This window comes from Eumetopias jubatus, unplaced genomic scaffold (genome assembly GCF_037043125.1).
Source record: "Eumetopias jubatus isolate StellerSeaLion01/CBP00866 unplaced genomic scaffold, mEumJub1_p1.0 scaffold_10, whole genome shotgun sequence".
Lineage (NCBI taxonomy): Eukaryota > Metazoa > Chordata > Mammalia > Carnivora > Otariidae > Eumetopias > Eumetopias jubatus.
In genome coordinates, this window is record NW_028274816.1 from 129,020,628 (window position 1) to 129,031,806 (window position 11,179).

Here is an 11,179-nt window from a genome sequence, read left to right on the forward strand (position 1 = left end):
TTTTATATTTGCCACCACTCACTTTTCACATGGAGAGGGCAAGTCTTAAGGAGCTCAGGTAAGGGCCTGAAGTTTCACTGCAAGTGGCGGGGCTCAAACAGAGATACCAGCAACTGACAGCCCAGTTGGAATCATGGCGTTGTTTGTCTTACTAAGAATACTCTTTGTTTGGGGTCTGTTCATTGTGTGATTGACCACTTTACTGAGGTTGCTTTGTATTTCTAATAGCATTTCAGTTGATTGTTATAGGTTCCCCAGATAGACCATCCTATCAGCAAATAATAATGTTTCCTTCTCCTTCCCAATATTTTTACTCTCCCCTTTTGTCCAATTGTATAATAACCATTTCTTACAATGCATACACCGGTCTAGGTATCAGTTAGAAATCTATTTGATATCAGCACATAGAGATCGTTAAACACTTTTCAGGTACTGTAGGATGATAGAATTTTAAATAAGACATAGACATTATTCCTGTAATACTGAGTATGCCAGATTAGAAGTTGCTGGAATGACTGAGTTGCATAAGGATTTTCCATGTTATTAGTTTGTTGTTAACTTAAGATATTATATTTTTAATTTTTGGAGAAGCCTCCATACTGTTTTCCACAGTGGCTATACCAGTTTACATTCCCACAAAGGTTCCCTTTTCTCCACATTCTTGTCAACATTTCCTGTTTCTTGTCTTTTTAAGAAAGATTTATTTATATATTTTAGAGAGAGAGAGAGCACAAATGGGAGGGGCAGAGGGAGAGGGAAAAAGAATCTAAAGCAGACTCCACACTGAGAAACAAACAAAAATACCAAACAGACACTTAAATACAGAGAGCAAACTGGTGTTTGCCAGAGGCGAGGTGGGTGGGACCTAGGTTGAGAAGTATCAACTTCCATTTATAAAATAAGCCACAGAAATGAAAAGTACAGTATAGGGAATATAGCCAATAATATTGTAATAACATTGTATAGTGACAGATGGTGACTACATAGACTGTGGTAAGCAGTGCATAATGAAAAGAATCGCCAAATCACTGTTGTATACCTGAAACTAATATAACATATTATCAAAGTATAATTGATAATAACATTTTTAAATTATAAAATTTAGGGCGCCTGGGTGGCTCAGTTGGTTAAGCGACTGCCTTCGGCTCAGGTCATGATCCTGGAGTCCCGGGATCGAGTCCCGCATCGGGCTCCCTGCTCAGCGGGGAGTCTGCTTCTCCCTCTGACTCTCCCCCCTCTCATGTGCTCTCTCTCTCTCTCTTTCTCTCATTCTCTCTCTCTCAAATAAATAAACAAAATCTTTAAAAAATAAATTATAAAATTTAGTCAGATATTTTAATGCTAAGAAAACAGTTAATTGTGCTTATATGAATGTCCTTGTTCAATTGAGGACACTTAATAAACAAACATTTGTTGGTGCCTATGTTGCAGACAGTTGGGGAAATGGATGGAAGCAATCACAGTGGAGTCTCTGAGTTCCTGCTCCTAGGGCTCTCAGAGAGTCCTGAGCAGCAGCGGGTTCTGTTCTGGATGTTCCTGTCCATGTACCTGGTCACAGTCGTGGGAAATGTGCTCATCATCCTGGCCATCAGCTTTGATCCCCACCTGCACACTCCCATGTACTTCTTCCTGGCCAACCTCTCCTTCACAGACCTCTTCTTTGTCACCAATACAATCCCCAAGATGCTGGTGAGCCTCCAGTCTCAGAACAAAGCCATCTCCTATGCGGGGTGTCTAACACAGCTCTACTTCCTGGTCTCCTTGGTGGCCCTGGACAACCTCATCCTGGCCACAATGGCATATGATCGCTATGTGGCCATCTGCCGCCCCCTCCACTACACCACGGCCATGAGCCCTGGGCTCTGTGTTTTGCTCCTCACCTTGTGTTGGGCACTTTCTGTCCTCTATGGCCTCACCCAGACCCTCCTTATGACCAGGGTGACATTTTGTGGTTCCCAGAAGATCCACTACATCTTCTGTGAGATATACATCCTGCTGAGGCTCGCATGTTCCAACACCCAAGTCAATCACACAGTGCTGATTGCTACAGGTTGCTTTATCTTCCTCACCCCCTTAGGGTTCATGATCATGTCCTATGCCCAAATTGTCAAAGCCATCCTCCGAATACCCTCAGCCACTGGGAAGTACAAAGCTTTCTCCACCTGTGCCTCCCATTTGGCTGTGGTCTCCCTCTTCTATGGGACACTTGGTATGGTATATCTGCAGCCCCTCCAAACGTACTCCACGAAGGACTCAGTAGCCACAGTGATGTATGCTGTGGTGACCCCCATGATGAACCCTTTCATCTACAGCCTGAGGAACAAGGAAATGCATGGGGCTCTGGGAAGGCTGCTCCTAGGGAAAGCTTTCCAGAGGTTGACCTGAGATAATTTTGGGTATCGAATTGGAGACTGGGAATTTCCTCTACCATGTACAAGGTATTATCCTATGGGAGACAGGAGAGTAATTAGCTCAGAGTGGGCTTATATTGTATCTGTGATGAAGAACAGACACCTCTATGTAACCTGGTGCCCCCCAGACCTTGCCAGCCTTGGCAATGCTAACACTAATACTAGAATTTTACAGGATCATTCTTTCAACTTTCCTGATCATAAGACCACAGGGCCACCATCCCAGCCTTTCAAAATATGCCAAGTTATGGCCTGGGGAGGGGTGGGTCTCTGGTGTTCTCTAGCACACATCCACTCATGGTCCTGAGTTCTGGGGGAACACCCTAGCCCTGGGCAGCCCATCCTTCATTACCGTGGCTCCTCACTCCATTGCCCCATCTCTTCTGTTTGCTACCACTCAGTCCTTCGCTCAAAACAAAACTCCCCAGCTTCTCAACACAAGCTCATGAATAGGAATGGTTGTGGAGGCAGCAGAAGGCAGGAGGTAACAGTGAGACTCAACCTCTACTTAGGTTCAGCCAGCCATGTAAAATGCAATGAATAGAAACTGAAGAGCAACTGACAAGGTTAGTCACTGGGCTGTGGCAGTTCCAAAGAGGGAATAATCCTTTGCAGATCAATCAGTGGAGCCAGACTAGACTTTGACAGATGGAGGATTGAATTGATCAGAGGTTCAATTCAAGTAACTGATAATGACTGGGTGCCTATTAAGGGCCTCAATCTGGGGTACAAACATGAATCAGGAGCTCACAATAGACAGGGAAGAAGAGTGTTTTAAGGCAATGTCTGAAGGCAGTGGTTATGCTCTGGGCAGGAGGGTTGGGGGGCACAAAGGAGGAAAGCCTAGCTTGCCTTGTTAGTGAGGGAGGATTCAGGGAAGGCTTCCTTAGGGTGGTGACAGCTGAGCTGAGACTTAAGCAACACCATGCCACATGAAGAGTTACCCAGGAAAAGTGGCAGGGCAAAGTAAGATCACTGCGAGAGAGGAGGGACATGGTGTGGAGGGGAATCTTCCTATCTGCAGTAGCCAGCCAACGTTCTCGCCCCAGCCTCACTTATCCCTTGTGTGGTCACGGTCGTCCCTGGCTAGGCCTTGTGTTCTCATCAGAACGTTGAGTACAATAACATCATGTCACTCAGAGGGTAGCTGTGAGGATTACATGAGACAGTCATTGGCCCATAGTTGTTGTGGTTGTTATTAAGCAGAAACAGGTGGACAAAGACAAAGAGGCAGGAAAAAGCCTGGTAGGCGAGGGGGTGACCCAACTGAGAGTACCTGGTGAGACAAGCAGCAACCTGTGGTGAAGCTGAGGGAGTAGGTGGGAGGGATTTCAAATGGCCTCCAGTGTCTTATAGAGGAGCTCGAAATAGAGTCTGTAGACAATGAGGTACTACGGGATGTCTATTAGTTTTACCTTTCATTGTTTTTAGTAAAACAACAATGTGCATTTCTTGTAGAAATACTAAAATAAAAACAAACCCCAAATACTCACCTGTCTGCTACCCAAAGACAACTATTTGATATAAATTCTAGAACATTTGGTATAAATTCCAAACTTTGATCTCTGCTCAGTTCATTCTGAAATATATACATATATACATATATATTTCAGAATGAATTCAAATTGTTTTGCAACTTGCTTTCTCTCTTAATAATGCCTTTTTATGTTAGTAAATATTCGGCTACATTACAACTTAATGCCTATACAGTATTTCAGTGTGCAATTTAATGAATATAGCAGAATGCATTTAACACACTGTTTCAATATTTAGTTGCGTTCAGTTTTCCTATTGTTTGCAACTTGGCAATAGTGTCTCCATGTGTACATCTCTGTTATTGTTTCCTTAGGGGCAATTGGTGAAATGGAATTGGGGGGCCAAATGTTTTTATTGTTCAGAGCCTTTGATACATTTCCTGAATCATTCTCCACAAAGTTCATAATGACCTAGACTTTAATTGGAGGGGCCAAGAGATCCTGTTTTTGTTTTGTTTGTGTTTATTGACCTTGAAGGATGGAAGGAGAGGAAGCTCCAGAACTTTTAAGTACAACAGGCAAAAGTAAAAGCAACTTTGTGCTTCTCTGGCAACATTGTTCTACAAAGGTGGGACAGGGTTTCTGGTGAGCTCACCTTCTGATCTGTTACTCTCCCAGAAGCTGTGCCCATGAGAAAAAAGCCTCCCCCTCTTTCACCAAAGGAAAGCACTGGAAAGCAGGCCCTGGCCACAGCAAGGCTGTGCTGCAGTGTTGTATCACTCCCTGCCTGGCAAGATGGTGTCCCTCAGGAGCCAAGTTCTCCTCCACAATGAGTCATTTCTTCCTCAACCATCCAGAAGAGATGACATCCAGACCCTGGGAGTATCTCCCTTGGACACACTTGGACACAGGAGGTAGAAGGAGGGGTAATGACAGCTCATGCCTCTGTTTTCTTCTTTGTCCTCTTCATCCCAATAAATATGTCTTTTATTTAAAATCCTGAGTGTTAATGTGGCTTAATTTGGCCTTTTGAGCTGTGGCAGATTGTGAGAAACTGTTGTTACTGCAGGACATTTAGGCATTTTCCCCATAGCCTAGTTAAAACTTCTGGGACGTAAGTTCTGATTATACAGTAGTCCCCCCGTTAAGTGTGGTTTTGCTTTCTGTGGTTTTGGTTATCTGTGGTCAACCACAGTCAAGAAGCAGATGATCCTCCTGACACATCCTCAGAACATCAAAAGTATCCTGATGCTACATCACGGTGCCTATGCCATTCATCTCACTTCATCTCCTCATGTAGGCATTTTATCATCCTTACATCACCACAAGAGGAGCTAAGATATTTTAAGAGAGGGAAAGAACACATTCACATAATTTCTATTACAGTTCATTGTTATAATTGTTTTATTTTCTTATTGCTGTTAATCTCTTACTGTACCTACTTTATAAATTACACTTTATCCTAGGTATGTCTGTGGAAAAAACAGTATATATAGGGTTCAGTACTATCCTGTGGTTTCAGGCACATTGTTGATGAGGGTTGGCTTATTTCCTATTGTGCGTTACTTCCAGAAAGTAGCATGTTGGAAGTCCCAATTGAAAACCTGGAGTGCTTCTCTCTGTCAGGACTCTGCCTCCACTTTTTGTCTCTCTGGCTCCATAAGCCTGCTAAAGCTTGGCTCACGGCTCAGTTCCTCAGCCACACCTTCCGCTCCCGGCCTCTCAGCCCCTGTCTTGGAATCAACAAATGGCTTGTGGGGAAAGCAGGGAAATTGTCAGCAGTGTCTCTCTGGGATTCTTTTTTTTTTTTTTTCCTGCGTTTTGGCCCCTCAGTTCATTTGGTAGCTTTTTGATGCCTCTTAGACTTCTCAGGGCAAGGATGTTTCTTTGCTTGACCAGGAGTGTTGACACAAAATAAACAAACCTTTTAGCGTTTCTTAAAAAAAAGGAGGAGAGTTTTTATTTGAGCCCAAGTGAGGAGAGCTGCCGGGGGTACATAATCTTCACAAAGAAGAGAGTGCTCTGGAGAAGGAATGTTTACTACAGGATCGTATATGTTTTTGTTACATCAAGAGTTACAAATCATCGTGAGGAAGCACATTTCAGAAAATTACAGACTTTATCTTATGCTTTTAGTACCTGCAAGGTTGCAGGCTTTGGAGGTATGGAAGCAGAACCCTGGGAGATTTTCATTCTCATCTTGAGTTTGAAATGTTTCTTTTAAGTTATTTGTTGATGAAGCCGATGTACAATGTGTGCTCAGGGCAGAAAGAGCTTGTGCTTTGAAGTTTGGTGGCGTCATTGTGACCTTGGTAAAGGTGTATCTTTCCTGGGAGCCCAGGAGCAGGGCCCACAAACATTAAAAGTTGAAAGCTTCCTTTATGAGGAGCAAGTCTAGAGTGGCTCTTCTCAGCCAGAGTTCCAAAGGGAATTGAGTTCTAATAACCTAAGGTGTCCATTCTATCTAGCAAGTTAGCTTCTGTCCTGTGCATCTAGAACATTGCTATAGCTGTGGAGCCTTGGGAGAATTGAGAAAATCGTCATTCAGATAGTTTTGTATAGGGCTTAATTCTATCATGGAAACCCAGTTGTGAAATGCTAGTGTTGTTACAGGATCGCAGGGTTCTTGTCTCACGGAGTCAAAGAATGAATCTTGCGGACACAAAAGGGTGAAGTGAAGTGACAGTTTGTTAAGTGAAGGTGAGAGCAGAAAGCAAAGAAGAAGCTCTCTAGAGGGAGAGGGGTCCCGAATGGGTTGCCACTGAGGGTTTTTAGTGGCAGTCTTTTATTGAGAACTGACTGGGAAGCTTGTGGCCTTGAGATTCTTGTGCCCTCTTGGTTTGAGCAAAGACTATTGATAACACCCTTAATGACTTAATTCTTTGAGGTTTGGTTATTTTCTGTGGTTACACTGTAGCCACCAAAGAAATATACTCCCTGACATTCAGGGCCAGGTGGTCTGGTCTATTCTCTTATCTCTTGTTCACTCTGTCTTAGCAATTTGCCAGCCAGGAATAGTTTCAGAGCCCAGCCAGGGGCCCCCTACCTCTCCCTGCCTAGACCTTAACCCTTTCCTTACTCACTATAAAGAATTATATGAAACTAGCTTAGGCCACATGCCCACGTAGAACCATCTCTGCGGCCAGGCCAGTGCCTCAGGTGGAACCACATGCCCAGAAACCACCTGGATGCCAAATAGAAACTAATAGCTGTTAGAAAAGGGGAAATAGAAGTCAGAAAGACCGTAAATGTTCACTACAAGCAATTATCAGGTAAAATAAAATGTAGACTTCTGGCTTCCTCTCTGACTTGGAAGTCATTACTCTCATCCTCAAAATAAAAAAATAAAAAGATGAAGAATCAAAACAACAGCTCTTCTAGATCTATCAAATAATTGAGGTCACATAAATAAGAATTTAACCTTTGCTGTCGAAAGCCATTGAGATTTTAGGGGCTGTTTGTTAGCACAGTGTAACCTAGCTTATCTTACCTGATATAGATGGAAAAAATCTTTTCCACTCAATGTGAGACACAAAATCCTAAAGCATTATAAGGAAAGATTGTCAATCTGAAAACAAAGAGCCACAGCGAGAGGCAAATGCGCATTTGTTTAGGATTAAAGAATTGCAATTCAGAGAGCACGGATTCTGGTAGACACCCAAACAGTGCCTCGCTTACGGGCTGAAAGCAAGGGGCTTTTTATGAGGAAAAGGAAGGGGCAATTACATGAGTTGGAGAAGAAAAGTTTCCTATGCGGAGGAAAAAGGGTGTCTTTTAAACATGGAGAGGTAGGGAATTATTGGCACCTGCACACTTAAAGGTCATGCTTCTCCATGTGTCATATGTGTAATTAGCACGTTAAATATCCACCCCTGGGCATGATTTTTAGTACTATAATGAGAGAAAAAGTGGGGGAAAAGTCAGCTTTGGGGTCCATCTTGGGCACAGACTAGTTTGGTCCAGTCCTTGCCGGTCTTTGTCTTTGAGTCCCTCCTTCGGTAGATATTCTGCTTCTGCATTCCTGCAAGATATGCCATTCAAGGGGCATAGCGTTTCAGCTATCAAGGAATGCTGGGTTTTGCAGTTAGGGCTGAGAGGACCAGAGTCCGGTCCCTGCTCTGTCTCACCAAGGTCTGGAGATCTTTGATGCGTAATAGGTAAGACGAGTTGGGGCAGGGTAAAATGCTCATCGAGTAGATGGAGTTGTAGCAATAGTGGTGATAATGTTCTCAAAATGTTTTCTGGGTTCAGCCCTAGGAAAAAGTTCATCCAGCCTATTGTAATCAAGGGGCATTTAAGGTGAAGAGCTGTGGAGATGATCTTGTCCCAGTTCTTTATGGTGGAGGTAGGAAGAAGCCCAACCATAGAAAGGAAATTTCTAAGGTATCAGAGCAGTGGGTTATAGCCCACATTCCTGATTTTTACTTATAAGAACTTTGCCCTTTGAGGGAAGTTCATTTTCTTTAACCCTGAGGTGTCCGGAGACCCAAGAACATCAGGAAAGAGACCTACATCATCGCTGCTCCTTTGACCGTATTGGCAGGCACCGTCCCCAAAGGCAGGGGGATGGCAACTTGGGTGGGCCAGTGGTGAGCACACGTGTCCACCCTCCTTTTCCCCCCTCAGCTCCACTCTCTGTTCTCCTGGGATTGGCTCCTAGCCAGAGGAAGCAGAAGACTACTTTTCATTATTATACCTTCAGCAAAACTTAATTTTTTTTCCTAGTTAGAAGGAAGCGGGGTCGAGGGGACCCCAACAATAACATCAAAGGTGATGATGGGAAGTGATTCCATGGTATGAATTTTATTCTCATCTCCCATCATCATTCATTCTGCATTTTCTCCATATTCATCTTCGAGCTCAACATTCCCGAGGCATCCCGTTCGATGATCCCAATTCTCCCACGCTCTCTCCTCCCTGGCTCTCCTGGGTCCTTTCCCTAATTTCTATTTTTCCTCCTTAACCCTTCTGCTCACCATCCTCTCCCGTCCCTCCCTATATCCTCATGTTCTGTCTTCATTCCTCCACTCTCACTCCTGTCCTACCTCCCACTCTCCTGTGTTTTCTTACCATCCTCATCTCGACCTGGCCTCTGTTCTGTGGCTCCGAGACGAGATTAGAGGGAAGCCAAGCTCCTGCTGTAGCCATAGGACAGATCTAGGAGGGATCCAGTGGAGGGGTGGTGGGATTGCCCGGACAGTGTAAGTAGCCTTCCAAGGGAGCCTGGAGCAAAGGTGCAAATCAGAAATGGATGAGCTGAGGCTGGATAAACATCAAGGTGAAAAAAATTTTTGGGATTGGAGTTGTACTGATGTATCTGTAAAGTTAGAAAGAGGCATCACTCCCAGAAACTTCATTTATGGGCATTTTCTGAGCTGGGAGATTTGGGAGGAAAAAATGAGACTTTGAAGGAAAAGGTTATATTGTACATTCCTCACTGAAAAAATCAAAAGACCTCATTGAAGTATAAATGCTTATTCTTCCAAAGGCTTTATCATATATGTGAACAAGGGGATTTAGCCAATAACAAAGACATGGCCGGGGTAGAGATGGAACATTCTTTTTTTGACATGAAGATATATCATGTATGCATTAATGTAGTTTTAATTTAGTGATCTATTTCTCTCTATAGACCCTGTCTGTCCACTAAACATCCTATTGGGTTCTGGTGTGGTAGTGAAGAGAAGGAATTGATTTTTTTTTTTTTTTCTGGATGTGAAAGGTGAAGTGTAGAAGAGAATAAACTTGGCACTGGGCCAATGGCTTAAAATGGTTTTCTGCACTCTGATCTAGATGGAATCTTATGTCCCCACCAGAAAAAAACTTCACAGTGATATTCTTTGTTACTTAGGTTAATGGGTTCCCTATTAGCCAAATAGCCCTTCCCTGTAGGACATTGCTGTCCAGAACCACCCAGCTTCTAAGGCTTCAACCTTACCCAGAACAATGAGCACGGCCATACATGAGGCAGCAATTTACCCCGGGCACTTGCTCATATCCCCCCTATCTTACTTGTTTTTCTTTACAGCCCTTATCGCTGTGATGCTCATTCGTGTATTTTGTCTTTCTTAATTAGAATGTGATTTGCATAAGTCCAGAGACTTCTGTCTATTTTGTTCACTAGTCCCCTAGGAGGGTGTCTGGATCATAGAAGCAATTTAATAAATGTTTGCTGTATGAATCAATTATGTAGGACTTGTTTGCAGGGTAAATACATCATGCAAGTCTTCAGGCAGTGAGAGATATGGTTATGGACCATTTTCCCAGGTTATTGCCTTCCTGGGAAGTTTTCTTAACCCAGAGAAGGCAGGAAAGAAGGGATACTATTAACCCTTAGGTTAGTGACTGCCTCCCCACAAGTACTCGCCACAGGGCACCCTGGACATCAGGATTTCTAAGGCTGTAGATAAGTGGGTTCAGCATGGGATTGATAACAGTGTTAAAGACCCCAACCCCTTTATCCTTGTCTGAAGACTCCTCAGAACCAAGACGCATGTAGTTGAATATACCAGTACCATAGAAGAGGCAAACCACAGTGAGGTGGGAGCCACATGTGGAAAAGGCCTTCCTCCTGCCTTCCACTGAACGGATTCGTAGGACTGCAACTGCCACGTGTGCATAGGACACAGTGATGAGGACCAAGGGGGCTACAGCCATGAAGGCTGCTGCGACAAAGAGCAACAGCTCGTTGAGCTGGGTGCTGGAGCAGGAGAGCTGGAAGAGCTGTGGGAGGTCACAGTAGAAGTGATTGACTGCATTGGGGCCACAGAAGTTGAGGGTATTTAGGGCAATGGTGTGATTTAGTGCATTGGTGAAACCTAAAGCCCAGGACACAGCCACCAATATCCTCTGGACTGTCTGGCTCATTCGGGTGCTGTAGGTCAGGGGCTGGCAGATGGCCAGGAATCGGTCATAGGCCATGACTGTCAATAGAAAGCAGTCCATCCCAGCCAGAAGGTGAAAGAAGAAAAGCTGTGTGAGGCAGGCTCCATACGGAACTGTACGCTTGTGGGACAGGAGACGAGCCAACATCGAGGGAACAGTGACGGTGATGCACCCAACATCCAACACTGATAGGTTCCCCAGGAAGAAGTACATGGGGGTGTGGAGTTTGGGCTCCACCAAGATGGCAGCCAGGATGCTGAGGTTGCCTCCGACTGTGACCAGGTAGGCAAAGAGGAAGACTACAAAGACCACAGACTGCAGCTGTTCTGTTTCTACTAGGCCCAGTAGAATGAACTCAGTAACAGATGTCCTGTTGGCTCTAACTTCTGGATCCATGAGTTTCTGAAA

General features: G+C 44.2%; 2 protein-coding genes across 2 annotated transcripts; one reads left to right on the forward strand and one right to left on the reverse strand.

Moving 5' to 3' along the window:
• Nucleotides 1-1,422: 1,422 nt before the first annotated feature.
• LOC114202287 (olfactory receptor 1D2) lies at nucleotides 1,423-2,385 on the forward strand. Its single transcript, XM_028095425.2, has one exon. It carries the CDS (start codon nucleotides 1,423-1,425, stop codon nucleotides 2,383-2,385), a length of 963 nt encoding a protein of 320 aa, XP_027951226.1.
• Nucleotides 2,386-10,219: 7,834 nt separating this feature from the next.
• LOC114202304 (olfactory receptor 3A2) lies at nucleotides 10,220-11,179 on the reverse strand. Its single transcript, XM_028095460.2, has one exon. It carries the CDS (start codon nucleotides 11,165-11,167, stop codon nucleotides 10,220-10,222), a length of 948 nt encoding a protein of 315 aa, XP_027951261.1. The 5' UTR covers nucleotides 11,168-11,179.